The 17922-nt window shown below is 38.7% G+C and overlaps 3 protein-coding genes across 3 annotated transcripts; 2 read left to right on the top strand and 1 right to left on the bottom strand.

Annotated features, from left to right (window-relative positions):
- Positions 1-1187: 1187 nt before the first annotated feature.
- LOC140921408 (uncharacterized) lies at positions 1188-3384 on the bottom strand. Its single transcript, XM_073371404.1, has 3 exons — positions 3116-3384; positions 2062-2199; positions 1188-1477 (listed from the first exon to the last, which is right to left on the bottom strand). Exons 1-3 carry the CDS (start codon positions 3335-3337, stop codon positions 1361-1363), a joined length of 477 nt encoding a protein of 158 aa, XP_073227505.1. The 5' UTR covers positions 3338-3384; the 3' UTR covers positions 1188-1360.
- A 3879-nt stretch (positions 3385-7263) lies between these two features.
- LOC140954000 (uncharacterized) lies at positions 7264-9142 on the top strand. The gene is made up of 3 exons (XM_073403387.1): positions 7264-7518; positions 8173-8313; positions 8795-9142. The coding sequence occupies exons 1-3, from the start codon at positions 7312-7314 to the stop codon at positions 8903-8905; spliced, it is 459 nt and encodes a 152-aa protein (XP_073259488.1). The 5' UTR covers positions 7264-7311; the 3' UTR covers positions 8906-9142.
- A 5733-nt stretch (positions 9143-14875) lies between these two features.
- Positions 14876-17715, top strand: LOC140953999 (uncharacterized). Its single transcript, XM_073403386.1, has 3 exons — positions 14876-15136; positions 16862-17002; positions 17445-17715. The coding sequence occupies exons 1-3, from the start codon at positions 14924-14926 to the stop codon at positions 17556-17558; spliced, it is 468 nt and encodes a 155-aa protein (XP_073259487.1). The 5' UTR covers positions 14876-14923; the 3' UTR covers positions 17559-17715.
- Positions 17716-17922: the final 207 nt, after the last annotated feature.

Below are 17922 nucleotides of genomic sequence, written 5' to 3'. Positions count from 1 at the left end.
AAAGACTATTGCATGCAAACGAATATTGAGGCCCTGTCAACACGATCCGGTCATTATTGAAACCGCATATGTTTTACCCGGATTTGTAACGATAGTGCCTTAAATTAGCCTGAGTTTTAGTCGTTTACTTCGAGTCATTTTTACTCCCTCAAGAACTGAGAGGAGAAACGACCTCGAAGCAATCGTATGAAATTCAGGCTAGCCTTAAATCACTCTGGACATCGGTTTCAACACAGATGCACTTTCGGTGAGCGGATTCACTGGTTTCGTGTGGGTGGAAGGCCAATTCGTGTTAAAAAAAAAAATGGTTCAAAAAACAATAACAACAATCGGATTCCTGTGAATTGGGCATGGTTCTTCATCTTTTTTATCTTGCGAAGGTTTTTTCCTCTGTTTTCATTCCTTGTGCTTGTTTTCAGTATTATTGGTGTAAAACAATAAGAGCAACTTCATTTTTTTCCTTTTCATAAGCAATTGCCAATATTTTCTCGAACAAAGGGTAAGATATCTAGGTAGATTATTTAATGCGCGTTTGTCATTGCCAAGTATTTAAAAAGCGTAAGGCAAAAAAAAAATGTAGTGACTGGGTCAAAAAACAGACCATGTTATCATCAATTCCTGCTATAAATGTCCAAAAAAAGAAACATCGACAACGACAACAATAGCAAACTCACCTTTAAACATTGAAAAGAAAAATGTTAGGAAAGAGAAAACACTTTAGGGGGTAATGAGGTTTGTAGTATGTTTCTGGCTGCAAGCAAGAGAGCATATCCTCTCTTGCTGCAAGTCGACATGGGTGAAACTTTTTTTGCTTTATTGCTTTAATGCAATAGTTTCAAAACAGAAAAAAAAAATGTTTTACTGACAATGATAACCTGTAAAAGACCCGTAAAAACTTTTGCAATTTAATAAATTTAAGTGTTACGGTGTATTTTGCTGCTTATAAGGCAAACGTTCAGCCAGGTTCAACGTTCTTGTTAATTTAAGCGTGGCCGCAAAGCCATAAATATTTATGCGCGTAAAATTTACGTGCGCACGTACGCAGCACTTTCTTCTCATTTTAAGACCCTGAGTGTTGGTCCGGCCGGGGTTTAAACTTCCGACCTCCCGCTCAGCAGACTGTCGCTCTCCCAACTGAGCTGACCTGGCGGCGGCTAAAAACAACAACAGCGAAAAACTAGACCACATTTTTTATCACAACCAGGCTCTTTTATTGTTACACATGTTCACTTATGACAACTGATATCGATATAAAACTACATTTTGTGCAGACATATTTTCCCTTTATTTTCCGTTTCCATGGGCCGATATTGTAATATTTCCTGTCGAAGTCGGGCCAATTGTTAATCTGCTTTAGTCCTCAGGACTTGTCGCCAAGCTTTTTCGCGCACTCTCCAAATCTCACAAAACAGCACAGCTTCTCTTCACAGCTCTCGCTAACCAGCAGGCAACACGGGATTATCGGCAGACATTTTCTCTTGAATGGGAGGGAATGGAAATGAAAATAATAAATATCTAAATAATCAAACAACAATAAAAAGCTTTATATTACGTGGCATGACCCTAAACACAAGTTATGTTCAACTTGCAGTGTTCTGCGTACCTGAACGACTTTGCAAAAGCTTTTAACACTCTGATATGGATATCATAAACGCCCTATCCAATTGGGTTTACTTTGGGTGGAAGCTTTTCCGTTTTGCGGGTAATATTAGAACATTTAACAGTCAAAGTGTCAAGCAAGTGAGCATGGACCATTTATAAAGCGATTAAAGATAAATTGTCTTTCTTAGTTTTGGTTATATAAACACACACCTGAATGTCATTTTCGATTGAAACTTCTCTTAGAAAAGATAAAGAGAGCCGCTGTCAGTAATATCGATTATAAATAAGCTAAAATTAAAATCAACTTTTCCCACACTCTTTCTTTCGTAAACGGTCAGTCTGCCTTTCGACGGGAGGGGATAAGCCTTTGAGAATGCTTAATTCTGTGAATCCCGTAAATGACGAGTCCGCATTCCCGACCACGCAATTCCCAGCAGTTGCGCAGGCTAACCAGCTTACCACATTTGGAGGCAAGTCTTTTATTCCAACGCCCGCTCTTTTCAGACACAAGCCAGTCCTCTTTATGCATTGCAGATGGGCACAGGCGTCATCGCCAGCTTTTTTGTGGCATATCACAGCTGCAACGATGCAAACTTTCTGAAAGAAAATTTTCAAACACGGTGTTCTGAATTCTAAGAGATTGTCACTCACAAAATTAAAATTGATTTTTGTAGCTGTGTTGTTGTTTTGCCCATTAAATGTTTGTTACTAACAGCAACAGAGGAAATAGAGGGGCAAAGAATCACGTTAACGGCAAACGGCAATAATATCATATTACCACGGTACAAAGATTTAGCCCCGTCTTGTCCACGGCTAAATTAGGAGTCTACGACAAACGGCAAACGTCAGATTCAAGTATAGTATTTCTCAGAATAGAGAATAAACAAATGAAACTTGTACAGAACAATTTTTATGGATGAAACTGGCTTGAAACTACCTTTTTCACCTTTTGAGATTGGTGTAAAAATGACTTTTAATAGAGTCCTCAAGATTAAGGTTTTTCGGCTTTTGCCGCGAACGGCGAACGTCGAGAAGTCACGTGATCAGGGCCTTGCAGTCAGGTTTGCGGTTTGAGGTTTACGTTTGTACGGCTAAACGGTCTAGGGGTAAGTGATTTACCACAAGGTTTTTTGCACCCTAAAACATCACAATCCCACGGTTTGAGAAGAACTACAACTTTTTAGAACCCTTATTCTTATTGATCAGCAAATTCTATTTCAAAAAAACATAATTTTGAAGACAATTTCTCAGTTAAAATAGAAGTAAGTGGATGAATGAAAACAAACATGGAAGTCGCGAGCTACCACCCGCGAATCTTAAGTCCCAAATATGGGCAGACGGGGTAACGTCAAACCGTTAACCGCAAACCGCAGTTTGTCGTTTGCAGTAAAATGGCGAAACCTCGAGGCTTATAAGGGTCTCTGATCTCTCTAATTTGCCGACGCATAGCTAAAAACATTGTTTGTTGGAGCTTCGCTATTTTTCATTATGCAGTTGTAAAGGTACCACTTACGACTTTTGGTGGTATTCTTGTTGGGAAGCCGCTGGGCCTAAACGATGGCCTAGCAGGGTCTTCATCTGGTAGCTTGACGATGCTTCGAACCTTCTCTGCCATTTTCTTATCTTCCATTTCGAGATAGTGTAGCACGGCTTGTGGGTGGTACTGTTGCTCTAACTCGGCCTTGGCATATACAGCCACCGCGACGAAGAACAGCAAAGATATCTTGACGTTCATAGTGCTGGATACTCTCTGGTGATCTTGAAGACACTGATGTGCAAGAAGGCTTGCGTACCTGATTATATAGATCACCTTGAGACCCTATCGCGCATGCCACGCTTAATTGATTTTTGTATTAAGTTATAGTGTGTGCACCACTTAAAATTTGTTTAGACAGCTTTGGAACTAGGATAAACTAATTTTCCAGCTTTTGTGCCACCTTGTTTAAATATATTAGCACTGTCAGGTTTAAGGTTTTTGAAAGTTGAGAATTTTACACTTAGATCACAACATGATATAACCGGTAGATTCCACCATCACCTTTTGTGCTTTTATTTACACATCATAAACTTTTCTTTTGTGGGGAAAATTATCTTGAGCTGGGCCAATTAAACAATTCCTTTATTTCCCAGGTTTTTAAAATTGAAATGTGTCTTCTAGCATCCAGTTGGAAATTAGCTGCTCGTTATATTTAACTAGTTTATCCATCACAAAAGTGTACGGCTTCTTTTACGGCGCCTAAGTGTTAAGCGGTACTTCTAAGCCTCCGGATGGCAACCGTAGTTTTCGGAGCGACGTTTTTCCGGTTTATTGGCCGTATTTTTATTGTTTTTATGACTATTTTTTTATTCACTGTCTCTTAGCTCTATTAATTTCAAAACAGACATAAAAGAAAAGAAAAAAAAGAAGCCACGCAAGCCTCGTAAGTATACTGGGATAAAATTTTCGGCATGGGAAAAAGTCATTTGAAACAACAGATCTCTCCGTCTATAACTAATTTGAAATTGATACATTTTGTTTAATATCGGTCTTAACTACCCCGTCTTCCAGTTCGCTCTGCAAGCTGCTTCTTAAAAATCCATTAATTAAACTATTATCCGACGTTGTATGAATCCTTAATGCAGATTATAACTTTATAAGCTTCAAATAAAAGGAAACCTGAAAAAAATGCCTTTTTTAGCAACTGCTGATCACTTTACTCCCCCCCACCCCACCCCTCCCTCCCCCCGTTCAACCAAAAAAAAAAGAAAAGAAACTGGAACAAAAAATAATCTCATCTCTTATTTCCACAGCTTTTTTAGTCGGCCTTTTTTATATGGGCTTCGCTTCTGAGAGGAAACTAATATTAACTAACTAATGGTAGTCCTGTTATAATGTACACTAAGTTAGATGCTTACTTAATTACTTAATACAAATTAGCATGCTAAGATTATTACTTCGAACATGGTAGAAAAATGACAGCTTTGGATATCTCCTACTGATAAATTACCATCCTTTGTTTTCCACAAAGAGCTCGTTTATAATATTTGCATTGAAAATCAATAACGGTTATGCATGCAGTGTAGAAGAAGAAAGGCTAGCCCAGCCAAACAGATTATGGCTCCGTTACCAGAACTGAGAACCCGGATGTCGTTGCGAGCTTTCAGCCAAACTTCTGTCGACTTTGGTGGTCCATTCATTACTAAGCAAGGAAGAGGAAAGGCGCGTCAGAAGAGATACCTTTGCCTATTCACCTGTCTTGCAACACGAGCTGTTTATCTTGAAGTAGCTTTTAGCCTGGACACCGACTCATTTCTAAATGCATTCTTCCGTATGGTGTCCCGACGTGGCCAGCCCAAAGACGTTGTATGTGACAACGGCACTAATTTCGTTGGTGGAAGTAACGAGCTAAAAGAATTGGAAGCCTTGGACCACAAGAAGATTCAGGATGCCACGACAAGCTATGGAGTCAAGTGGCATTTTAACCCCCCTCTTGCCCCACACTTCAGTGGTGTACATGAAGTTATGATCAAAGCTGCGAAGAAAGCTACTTATGCCATCCTTAGCTCTGCAGACATCACCGATGAGGAACTTTTAAGTGCAGTTGTAGGAGCAGAAGGGTTAATCAACTCCAGGCCACTAACTTACCAATCAAGCAGCCCAACTGACCTGACCCCTTTGACTCCTAATCATTTTTTACATGGTCAGTTAGGAGGCAGATTTGCACCCGATAGTGTAAAAAACCCTCCGTCTGGTGCCATTTTCAAAAAACGTAAATATGTTATCAAAACTCTTCAGTCTTCCTCAAACACTATAAGCTAAGTGCTACTAACTTGTCTACTTTGACTTTATCAAAAATTTCTTCAGGCCTAATTTATTAATTTAAGACTGAAGAGTTCAAGGATCTTTTGCAAAGATGTTCAGGGTTCATTTTGGGCTTCTGATCCATTACCCTACATAACTTAACTGGATGGTCTTCCTGATTAAATGGGCAAAGATTTAACAGTGTAATAGCACAGGCTTACCATCTCTTTAAACCTGATTTCACTTGTGTCGACCTACGTCAACCCAGTCTTTAAGACTGTTTGCAGCCTCCCTAAGGGACGAGCCATTAGAAAAGACTAAAGTGTAGGGGGGAGTTTCAACTTTGCCTCTTCCTAATTGGAGAGAACGTAGCAAAGGAAGCGAAGGCGAACAACGGAGGAGTATTTTGCGCGTTCATGTCTTTTCCTTTTTCTTTCCTTTTCTTTTTTCTTTTTCTTTTTTTTTTTTTTTTTTTTGGATTTATGAGATTAAAGTGTTAAGTGTGGATGAGCACATGCTATCTTGGTGGAGATCGAGTTCTCTAGTTATGAGGCTAATTTAACTAACAAGGAAAGTTAATGCCTTTCTTGACAAGAAAGTGACCTAGTGGTAGACAGTAAATAAGCAAAATAACTTTATTTAAAATTAGAAAGTTTAAGTTAGTTTACATAGTGTCTTATTGAGCACGAGAGCAAATGTCTGCAAAGTCCGCAAACAATATCAAACTGTGGAAAACTTTTTCTTTTGACTGGCGGTCACTTATTGACCTGATCTGGACAAATAAAATTACCCAGTCTTCACCTAACACTGATAATGCTTTTCTTTAGTCAAGGACCGGTACACAAAGCTGGTATAACACAAAGGCAGTTTAAGGTGCTTTCTTAATGTTATGTTTGAGGTTGAGCTAGATTAGTTGGCAACATTGGCTGACATGTCCACAAAGGCAAATGCTTGCACAGTGTTGTCCTTCTGAGTTAATATCATTAAGATGTGTTCACCCGGTCACTTATGGAGCCTCTTATGGACCGATAACTCGTCAGTCTATGACAATTAACATGTTTAAATAATCTAAGGATAACTAAGAAAAGCTGGCTAAACACGAAGAAGGCAACGCGCCTCCCTTTATAATTATATTTGTGTTGGGTGGGAGACTTTCACTGCTACCCATCCACCTTCCGCGCAAATATCATTAAACAAGTGGTAAACACTTATCACGCTAATCTATTAAGGCCCAGTTAGGAAGGGCCACCAGCAAAATGAGCCCCTCGCGATAAAGTTTAGTATATCTAAGTTGATAGTAAGGAAGAAAACCACATACCAAGGGTTAACCACAGATTCTTAATAAACTTTAGTGCATTCCAAGTATTCTGTTTAAGGTTTTGTGAACAAATGAGAATGAAATTACAAAGAAAGACTGTTACGCTAACAAGTTTTCTCGAAAAAAAAAATAAACATTGCACAACGCCTTTATTAACTGATCTCTTCCAGTGTTGTATCTCCGTACCTTCATTATTTGTTATATATCCATGTTATTTGAACCTCGTTCAACTTGGTTATTTTTATTTTTCGACCAAGTTAGTGGCAAGTTCTCACCGTCTTAATTTAACTACATTTCATTATACGGCTCCTTGATTAATGAAGCCTACTCGGTGAAAGTTGTGGCAAGTTATTGTAATGGTTATAATTTTTAATATTCTCTGCAATCTCCCCACCTTTCGGATATATTTATATTAGCCGAATTTTATGATAGTCAAACAAAGCTGTTTGAATACAAATATCATTTGTCTAGAAACCTTTGTTTTTCTGTAACTTAAGAGATGCCTGTTACTGCGCCGCCAAAATAAGCCATGCCAATTTCACCGTAGCTACATAAAGAGCTGTAGTTGCCTGCAACGTACAATGTTCATTGCACACATCTTGAAGACACAATGAAGACGTTCATAGCTGTTCTCCTCCTGGGCGCCTGCGCGACTTATGCCTTCGCTGAAGAGCTCCAGATGCCTTTCAACAAAGCCGTATTTCAGTTCCTGGACGAGCGTCACGATGAGAGAATGGCACAGGTCTTGAGAGACAACGGACTCCCAGAGGATACTCTACCAGCAGCCGACGAGCGGGCGGATTCACCGGCCTTTTTGGTAAGCATGCGTAGAGCGAGTTTATTTGATCAAAAATGGATATGCTAAGAAACACAGAAAACAGAACATGCAGGCTGCAGGAGAAGCATAAGTAAGGCCGATGTGAGATTAGGTTCAAAGAGTTGTAAGTGAGAGTTGCAACTTTAATTCAAAGGCTTGGAAGTGAGTGACGAAATTTCTAATTTAGGGCTAATTTACTGCTTTAATTTTGGATGGTGGGACTTTCAATATTGTTTTATACTGAAGGGTCCGCCCGAAATGGGGAAGTTTTCCGGTTAGGCTTAAGATACACGAAAAGATCGATTTTTGTTAGGCGTTTAATTCTGTGAAAGTCTTGGGGAATCCCTCGTGCCCTTAATTGCTTCACATTTGGGTTCTCAACCAGTTGAGCCCATGAAACAGGGCATTCAATAGGGCAAGAATAGTCAATTCTACTTGAAATTGAGTATGGGATTTGTAATAGCATTATTTTGTAATACAATGTAATAGGATTCCTTCGATTCCTTGACCAACTTCTTGTTGAAAGCTCCCAGTCATTGTTCACATGGGGAGACCCAAAGACTCGTGTTCTCAGTAAGTGGTCCGTCTGGTAGGCAGGAAATCATCAAGACTTGCATCCATCATGTTTCATGATAGTCATTTGTTTAATTGCAGGCACCTTGTATCACGACAGGAAAGCTATGTTGGAAATTGGCCGGACGTGATCCGTGTAAAAAATTGGAGTGCATCGATTGCTTCCTCCGTTGTGCTGTTGCTAACCATCCTACCCCTCTTCCAAAACTAACAATACGCCAGGTAAATGAACTAAAACAAAACAGAGCGAAACAAAGCAAAAAAGAAATCGGCGTTTTTGTCAGTAACATGGACGCTGAGCCAGAAGCCCAATTTCTGTTGTACTGTTCAGACCTTGGAGAGGGTCCCTACTGAGATTATACAGGTCCACGGCTAGAAGGTTAAAATCGGTTCTTTTTACAAACAAAATAAATTTGTGCGAAAGTCGGGACTGATCTTGGTTGGCGTTGATCTGCAGAACATGTCAGGAAGAATGAAAAGACAAACCCGAGTTTAGAGTTCATTTTTATTGAGACGAGTCTTGCGGCACCTTAGCTTCTTTTGAAGTATTGCCACAGTCATAATTTGGAAGATCAGGGGTGCCGGACACTGAAAATCACAGATTCAACTACTAAAATACATGGAGGTTGTTAACAAAACTGGGTCGCTTATTTAAAGTTTTATGTATGTATAACTGTCCTCCGTTTTCGTTTTTCCTTTGCAGAAAGGTTGTTTGGCTCTTCTGTATCTGTGCAGAAAGCACAGTCCATCTTGTGCTGGTGAATTGTGCTGCTTCGTTCGCATCAAAAGATGCTTTAAAGCGTCTGGGCACTAAGCACCCGCAAAGAAATGTTACACTGTCACAATGGCAACGAATAGTTGATATCGTTCAAGATAATGTGCAATCAGGCTCGTTTTTCAGTTAATATACTCTTTTATTAACTTGTGCAGACATTGTTAACTTAAAGGGAATAAAAATATCAATAAAAAGGATGGCAATGTGTCCATTTGGTTTAATATATTTTTGTCTTTTTGTAGCTAGTTGACAAATCAAAGACGACAAATTTCAAGGTTTTTTCGTGAGAATTTTATTTAAAATGTTTTATTGTTGTACAAGTAGTTTAAAAAACGAATAAAACGATCAAATATTATTTTGATAAAAAGGAAGCACAAAAGATAGGTGATAGTCAACCTTGGAATACAAAGGATTGTATAGAACGGAGAAGATTCGCTATTTGTGTACAGAAGAAGACGGTAAAGTGTTACAGAAACGAGTTCAACTCCTAGCCTTGCCAGGCGTTTTTGTCCCCTGACGATTGTAGCCTAAACCCCTTAGAGCGTAAGTGCGTAGCCTTGAGATTAACTTAGCAAATGAATGGGTTAAAGCACAGTTTCTTTGAGTAAGAAAGGTGCTGCCTGAGCCAGGAAGAATTTAGCCCTTATTTGGCGTCTAGTCCATTCTCTTCCGAGAATAGAACCGTCAGCTGGCTTCCCCGGCCCCCTCTCTCCGAAAAATGCTTCCTCATCTAGAACTTATAAACCTGAGCATTTTAAATAATCCGTATGCCGAATGGCCATCTATACGGACTTCTATACAAACCAGAAAAAGACAGACCTATTTTTTCACGATGCAGGAACATTTTATTTTGGCCGACCCCACAAAAAGACAATTTGTCAAAAAGTTAAACCAGAGTCAAGAAAAATACACTTAAAACGAAAAAACAGTCGTTTTCTTATGCTGGATCATGTTTCAATACTCTGTTACCCTTCTGTTTTCCTTCTGTCACTATTATTTTAAGAACCAATTCGATTTGTTGTCCAAGATTTTTATCCTGCTTTGCAAATGCTGGAATGATTCTGCTCTCGTAACCAACACGTTGAATTCTAAATAATTATATGTCTCGAGGAGTTAGAAGAGACAAATTAAACTAGGGGGTGTGGGGAAGGGGAGGAGCAACATAACCACTTACTTATTAAGCTTTAATCATGTAAACTTACGAGCATTTCGCTTTTATAACCTCCTTTTTAATGAATGTAAATCTTAGTCAATTAGTATATCTAGCAGGAGTTTTGATAACGTTACTGCCAAATGGGCTTTTTGAGTCCAACAGTTTTTTCCGGCCAAAAAAACTATCTCCATTATAAAAACTAAGAGCACAACCATTGCTTTTTCTCTTCTCCTCCTTTCCCTCTCCTCGCTCTTTCCCTTTCTACTTTTCTTTTCCCTCGTTACCGTGATTTTGGAGCTTCTCGGGCTACGAAACCTGCCTTTTGACGCCTTTTCATTGTACAGTACCGCAAATGATCCCCAACCGCAAATGATCCCGAGACCGCAAATGATCCCCAAAATGGACCGCAAATGACCCTCGACCGCAAGTGATCCCGAAAGTCGACCGCAAATGATCCCGAAAGAAAAATAGGAATGGCTTGGACTCAAGTTAGCGGATCATCGTGTCGATTTTATTATTATTACAATAAGTCAGGTTAAAAGCTAAATTTTACTTCTCAAATAAATATATGAATAAAAACTAAATGAAAAAAATCATTCAAGAGTAAAAACGAAGTAGGTAGGCAACACACGACTTTTACCTCATGCTAAAATGCTGCTTGTTCCAATGAATTTTTTCTCTGGCGGGTAGATTATACCTCTGAGGAAAACGTTTTGACTGAGCAAATGTGATTTTTCTGCTTATTTCATAGTGAAAGGTCATGACACGCATTTTCTGCGGTTGTTGTTGTGTCTGGTCGGCATGATTTGCCCTTTAATGCAAGAGCATTTCCTTTTACCTCTTTTGAAATGCAGCGCTCTTCATTGCCGCTAAATAAGGGTTTTAGGTTGTTTAATTTTCTTTAAAGTGCCTCCTGGATCCGAATAATCATAAGCGATTTTCTTTTAGTCCGTGAATGTGACCCGGGGGGGGCACTCGGGTATTTTTTGGCCTCCAAATTGGCACCCCGTTCTAAAAAAAAATTCCCCTAAAATTGATACCCCGTTCTAGAAATAGGCCAATTTTTTATACCCCGTTCTAGAATTCGCCCTAAAACTGATACCCCGTTCTAGAAATGGGCCAATTTTTCATACTCCGTTCTAGGGTGCAACAAGAGTATAACAGTTTGCTTCAGTAACGCATTGAGCCGTATTTTTAAAAGCAATCTGTCCTTGAATAATTTCAAATGGCTGCTAACAAAACTGGAGCTTTCATGCGTTCGAAATATTATACCCCGTTCTAGAAAACGCCTCTGAAATGGATACCCCTTTCTAAACCAGGAGCTTTAAAATCACGACCCCGTTGGGCGGCACATACCCGTATAGCTTATGTATGGGAGTACCCCCCTCCCCGGGGAATGTGACGGTTTCTTACGATGTTTTGTTACGCGATAACTACTGCGTACCTCGCTTTGCGTTTCTCATTACCAGGTTTACATTTCTGGTAACTGTCTTCAGCAAAGCACAACAAATGAATATACTTAAAAACGCTCATATAACTATTCACAACACGTTCATGAGATGTAAGAAAGTTGCTATTTCGAAATAAACCGAAACCTGTGGACATGGATAAGTTCGGGGGCATTTTGACTTGTGTTTATGTTAAATCATGTCTTGTTTCGTAACGGGCACCTAAGTTACGAACAAATGTCTTGCTGTTTATCACGTAAAATTAACACTTCAGAGAAAAATCAAAATGAAATATTCTGGCTGATTAATTTCACGCTTTCAAAAAGATCAGTAAAGTCAATAAAGCTCTTGTTAGGTAGAGGGTGCCCGGCTTTGTATTCCTCAATAGAAAGGTTGAGCTTCTAGGCGTTAAAACAATTTTTCTGCGTAACGTCCTGCCTGTCTTAAATTTTTCAAAAGACGAAACATTCTTGAAAGAAAATTGAAGCAATCGACAAAGGAAGAAGTATACGGTTAATATCATACCTTTTCAGATTTATTCCATTTTTTTTAATTTTTCGCCTTGTATAAATTGACCTTAGACTTAGCGTCCTCCTTCCCTTTTTCTTTAAAAGGAGAGAGAGAGAGGGTTTCTTTTTTATAATCAGTCCTTTTTTGTAATCAGTCCCATAAAATCCATTCCATTCCTCAAGTTTTCACGGGATCATTTGCGGTCGACTTTAGGGATCACTTGCGGTCGAGGATCATTTGCGGTCCATTTTGGGGATCATTTGCGGTCTCAGGATCATTTGCGGTTGGGGATCATTTGCGGTACTGTACATCACTCGAATGACTGTAAATTTCGTTAGCTTGGTTTTCAAAGAATTGGTTAGATATATAGATATATTAGCTCCTCTTTCTAACTAATAAAGGCAAAGAAGTGAATGTTGAGTTGTCATCCTCTCTCACTATAATCTGTTTTATGGCAGGATCATATATATATATATATATTTTTTTTTTTTTTTTTTTTTTTTCTGGTGACGGGTTCGATCCGTTCAGGGTTAAATGTTGCTGGATTCTTTCCATCCCCTTTTAAACGGCGATGTGCAAGTAAGCTTCTGTACTAATAGTTTGGACCACGTGACACTTAAAGACCTCAAGATTCGAGGACGAGAACGACTACTAGTGCGAGATTTGACTTAAAGATTTCTTACGTATCCTCAAAAAATAGACATTCCGGAAAAGTTTATTGTCCTTTTTTCACCAGAAAAGCTAGCAATGAGTGTTATCTTTACTGATGGAGGTTATGCTCTCTCCCGGTCGCAAAGTGACAAATCCTCGAACATTTGATAACTTGTTTCCGCCACCACGACGTTCATGCAAAACCTCGTGGTAGAATGACGACGACTATCACGTTTTCCCGACAAAATTACGATGGGTCACGCGTATAAACACAAATCTCGTGGTCGTGGTCGTCCTCGTCTTTAGAGAATCTAAAGGTCTCTCCTTTAGGACCTCTTTGTGCATGCTTATTAATTAGTTTTTGCGCTCGTGTTACATGTAAGTTCGCGTGTGCAAGCCACTTAAAGGTTTATTTGAACAGCTTTGAAACGAGAAAAAACTAATTTTCTAGTTTTTGTGTCCCCTTGTTGAAATATATAATCACTGCAAGTTAACGGAATTTGGACGTGCAATTATAAACTGAGATATTGACAGAAGATTTCATCTTCATCTTTTATACATTTATTTTTTATTTACCTAATGTTAACTTTTAAATTTGTGGCAAAATTATTTCGAATTGGGCTGATAAAGAAACTCTTAATTAAGCTTTTTAAGTCACCCACCAGTCCAACATTTGCAGTCACTATGTTTATTTCCTTGCTTCAGTTAAAGTTATTATTATCTCGCCCAGCTGAAAATTTTGTGCTCTAAGTTTAGTTTCAATGTTGTTAGCAAATAAACAAGAATTTTCAGCGACAGTGGTATACAGCGAAATTTATTAAAGAATCTTTAGTAACGCTTTTTCTATTTTTTTTTTCTTGCTCGTTTAATGTATTGTGGATCGATTTATTGGCAACATACGCGTATAGTCTTCGTATAACTGCCCGTTGGAAATTGTTTTAATTTTAAAAATGGTGAATGTGAAAAATGAAAACATTCAAGGGAACAAATTCGGCGGCAGTACAACGTATGCCGACAAGAATCCACCCCGGCATGGCTATCAGAAGATGTCTGACTCGACAACAGGGAGGTCGTTACTTATAAGATTCACTACTGCAAAGATTAAGAAAGAAAGCCAGTCGGGTTCTGTCTTAGGAAAAAGGCAGGAAAGATGTTGCATTTTGATAAAGGCCGGCCGGTCTTAACGAAAATAAAAGCAAAGTGTTGTATTTATTAGCACTGCTGACCCTCATTACCTCTCGTGATCTTAAATATTTGAATTGTTTGGCAACAAGTCCACTAAGAAAAGTACCAACTGTGTCAGATGCATGTGAATCTCATCTTTTTTATTTATTTTTTTTTTCGTCCGTTGTAGCTATTTTACTAAAAAGTTCTTAGTCAAGGGCCTAATTTTTACTATTTTCAGCTACCAAAAGTGAGTATGGCTCTCTTAAGACAAGAAGAATATCAAGAAAACAAGGATTAGGTGGAAAATAAACAACTTTGTTAGTTAACGTTAGTTATATAGCTGGCGATGTAGTTGACATGACAACAAATGTTATCTTACTCCTGTGCAAATATCGTTAAAATTTGTTTAATAAATACTTTGTTCTACTTTGACACGGTAAGGACACTTATTGATCTTCTAGGGAAATATAATTATCCCACCTTTCTGCAACATTTAGTGAAATGTTTCTTTAAGCTTAGGATAGCTAATCGAAGCTTGCTAAACAAAAAGGTGATTTGCTTTCTGTTATGGCACGACCATCCATTTTGTGCAAATATCATTAAGCGCTCTCAAGTTTAGAAAACACTTATCACGAAATTTTATTGATAGTCAGGCAATGTTAGTTAAACACAGTGGCGACGCGTTTAGAATTGGAAATTACTAAGAGGAGCCCCTCTGGACTATGTAAAAATAAGTACAATTAATATAATTGCAAGGAGTTACCTACTCACCAAGAATAAGTAATTGTTTAAAAAGAGGTAGAGGGGGGGGGGGGGGGGGATAATTAATGAACAACTGGAGAATTTTTGGCAATTATTATTCTTTTGTCTTAGTCTTTCGTGCCATTTCCTTTTGCTTAGCTTGATAACAGTTCTAAAGTTAGTTTAACCCAATGATAGTCAAACAAAGCTGGTTTGAGCACAAAACTCACTTGTTCAAACACTTTTATTGTAACCCTAATTAATCATAGTAGTTGTGAGAGACTGCGCAACCGCAAAGTGACATCAACCAAGTCAGTGTAGCTACATAAGGGGCTCTTATTCCTCTAAAAGAACAGTGTCGTTGGTTCCACTGATCTTGAAGACACAATGAAGACGTTCATAGCTGTTCTCCTCCTGACCGCCTGCGTGGCTTATGCCGTCGCTGAAGAGGCTTTTCACGAAGCTGTGTTTCAGTTTTTGGATGAGCGTCACGATGAAAGAATGGCACAGGTCCTGCGAGACAACGGACTCCCTGAGGACACTTTGCCGGCCACCCAGGACGACGATGACTACAACAAAAAAAGACCACCTTATTGGATTGTTCGTACAACCATTTTTTAACCTTTTCTTTTTCTTTTCTTTTCTTTCTTTCTTTCTTTCTTTTTTTTTTTAATGAGTTGATGAGGATAAGAACGGAGAGGGCTCAGTCAGTAGAGAGCATTTAGAGGGTGGGGGTGGGGTTGCTTAGTCTTTAGAGCACCATTATCTCCAGCAATCTCGGGGGGAGGGGGGTAAGCTCAGTAAGCAGAGCGCATTTAGATCCAATAATCTCAGGGGTGGGGGTGGGATTGAGAGATAAACCATAGTAATACCTTGCTATTATCATTTTTGTTGTTGTTGTTTTTTATGCTTCTGTTGTTGTTTTAAAATTGTCTTTTTGGCAGAAGCGTATTCATTTTTGTAGTTACGGTCGAAACTCCATTAAGAGGCCAGTAATCAAAGTCCCGAAATAACTGAAGAAAAGAATTTGGCTGCGGTCGTCCCAACGAGAGTTCGCCCATTGTTCCCAATTCGGCCAATATTCAAGCGCTTGATTCACAGATCCTCGCAAAGTTTGGCTCCAATTCAAGAATATGATGAAGGGAAAAAACAGTCCGAGATAGAAAGTGACAACCGCTTGCATTTTGGACCAGTAAATGCCTCTTTCGTCGCACTTTTGTTTCAAAATAAAGTGACGTTTCTGCTGATTTATGACGACTCAAGGGGTTTAAGGCCTGTAACAAAGGGGTGTTCTGAGCATATGAATGGTTGGCAATATCTATCGCTAGGAGACAGAACAAAATGAATTTTCCTCCGAGAGTAAATCTTCACGTTTTCTTGTGCGTTAACGTTTCATTATGGTCACGTGACATGTCACGTAACCAAAAATTGAAAATGAAGGAATTTGGCGAATTGGTGGCGAATTTACTTAGTTTTGATAAACAAATTTGGCATTTCCGAAAGAGGATTTTAAACATACCTAACTTTCTACGTTTGGAATGAATGTACTCAAAGTTTAAAATTAAAGGCTTAAATAATTCAAGATTAAATCTGGGCATTTAAAATGATGTTTTACAGCATAGTTTTTTTTCGAATTGCAATGGACTGTCATTCCAAACGTGAAGTGTTAGAAATATTCAATATGTATTAGAAAAATGTTATTGCTCGATTTTTTTGCTTAAACCGGCCACCAATTGGTCAATAATTTACCATTTTTAACAAAATGGTCACGTGACATATCACGTGACCTACTAATACAACATTTATACTTTAAACTGTTAAGGACGATGGGCTGTTTATGTATACCAAATTTTGATTCAGCGACATCATCTATGCCAAAGTTATAGTCAATCATTCATTTTCAACGGCAAAACCCCTTAATCCCAGGCCTTAAAATACTTGAGGAACCTCTATTGAGCGGCCATTTGTCGGTACCCCAAGGGTAGCCCGGCGTGAGGGGTTCAGCTGCAGTGGCGGATCCAGGGGAGGGGCCAGGGGGGCCCGGATCCTCCCCCCTTATTTTTAGACCAAACTGAGGTGAGGACCGAACATTTTTTTTTCTTTTGGAGACCGCCTCCCCGCCCCCTCCCCCCCCCTCCCCGCCCCCCTTATCTGAAGATCTGAATCCGCCATAGTCTCCCTCGCAGCCGTTTTTAGTATCGTCACGCAACGCTCCTCCCGTTGCGTGACGATACTAAAAACGGCTGCGAGGGAGACTAAATCCGCCACTGAATTGTATAATGTTTTTTGCACTAACTAACATGTTGGTTAACTCCATTACTACAGAGACCTTGCATTTACCGAGGAAAGCTATGTTGGCACTTGGCTGGAAACAACGCTTGCAAAAAACTGGCCTGTATCGATAATTTCTTCAAATGCGTTATCAAAAGACACCCCACACCTCTTCCAACACTTGCACCACTTCAGGTATGATATAAACTGAACAAAAATGCGCGTTCCTATAATGCAGCTGTTATTCCAATTATCATGCAATATATTTTGCTACTATTTGTTATTATTATTATCATTATTATTATTATTAGTAGTAGTAGTAGTAGTAGTAGTAGTAGTAGTAGTAGTAGTAGTAGTAGTAATTATTGTTATCTTTATTATTATTACTTCATGCTAATATATAATTATTATTAAAATAAACCTCTTGTGAAAAATCCGACTTATTTCCGTAAAAACGGTGTACACCGGTGTGGACATAAATTACTCTTCTTCTTCTTCTTCTTATTATTATTATTATTATTATTATTATTATTATTATTGTTATTATTATTATTATTATTATTGCTATTATTATTATTATTATTATTATTATTATAATTATTAAAAATCTGTATTTTTTCACTTTCTCAACTTGCAGAAAGGTTGTGTGGCTCTTCTGTATCTGTGCAGAAAGCACAGTCCAACATGTGCTGGTGAATTATGCTGCTTCGTTCGCATCAAAAGATGCTTCCAAGCCGTTAAAGGTGGATGAGGTCCACGCGGATGAAATGTTACACTGTTACCATGACAACAAATAGTTGATATCGTTTAAGATGACATACAATCAGGCTCGTTATTCCATTGATATTTTATTTTATTTACTTGTGCAGACATTATTAAGAGAATAAAGATATCTAAGCATGACATAATGAACAGAGTATTTTTCTTGTTAAACAAAATTTCATGGTGTAATATAAAGCAGGATCAAAGCAAACGCACTGCGCAGATAGTTGATAGAAAATCGTGGCACAGAGAACAATACATTGAAAGTAGGAAAGAAATAGCCTGTAAAACAGGCGTCATTTTTTCCCGTTTTCCAGGCGAGCAAGGGAAGCGCGAGGTCAGCGAGGAGCTCC

The sequence above is a fragment of the Porites lutea genome, chromosome 12 (assembly GCF_958299795.1).
Source record: "Porites lutea chromosome 12, jaPorLute2.1, whole genome shotgun sequence".
Lineage (NCBI taxonomy): Eukaryota > Metazoa > Cnidaria > Anthozoa > Scleractinia > Poritidae > Porites > Porites lutea.
The sequence above is the reverse complement of the archived record's forward strand: the minus strand, read 5'-3'. Positions and strand labels throughout refer to the sequence as shown.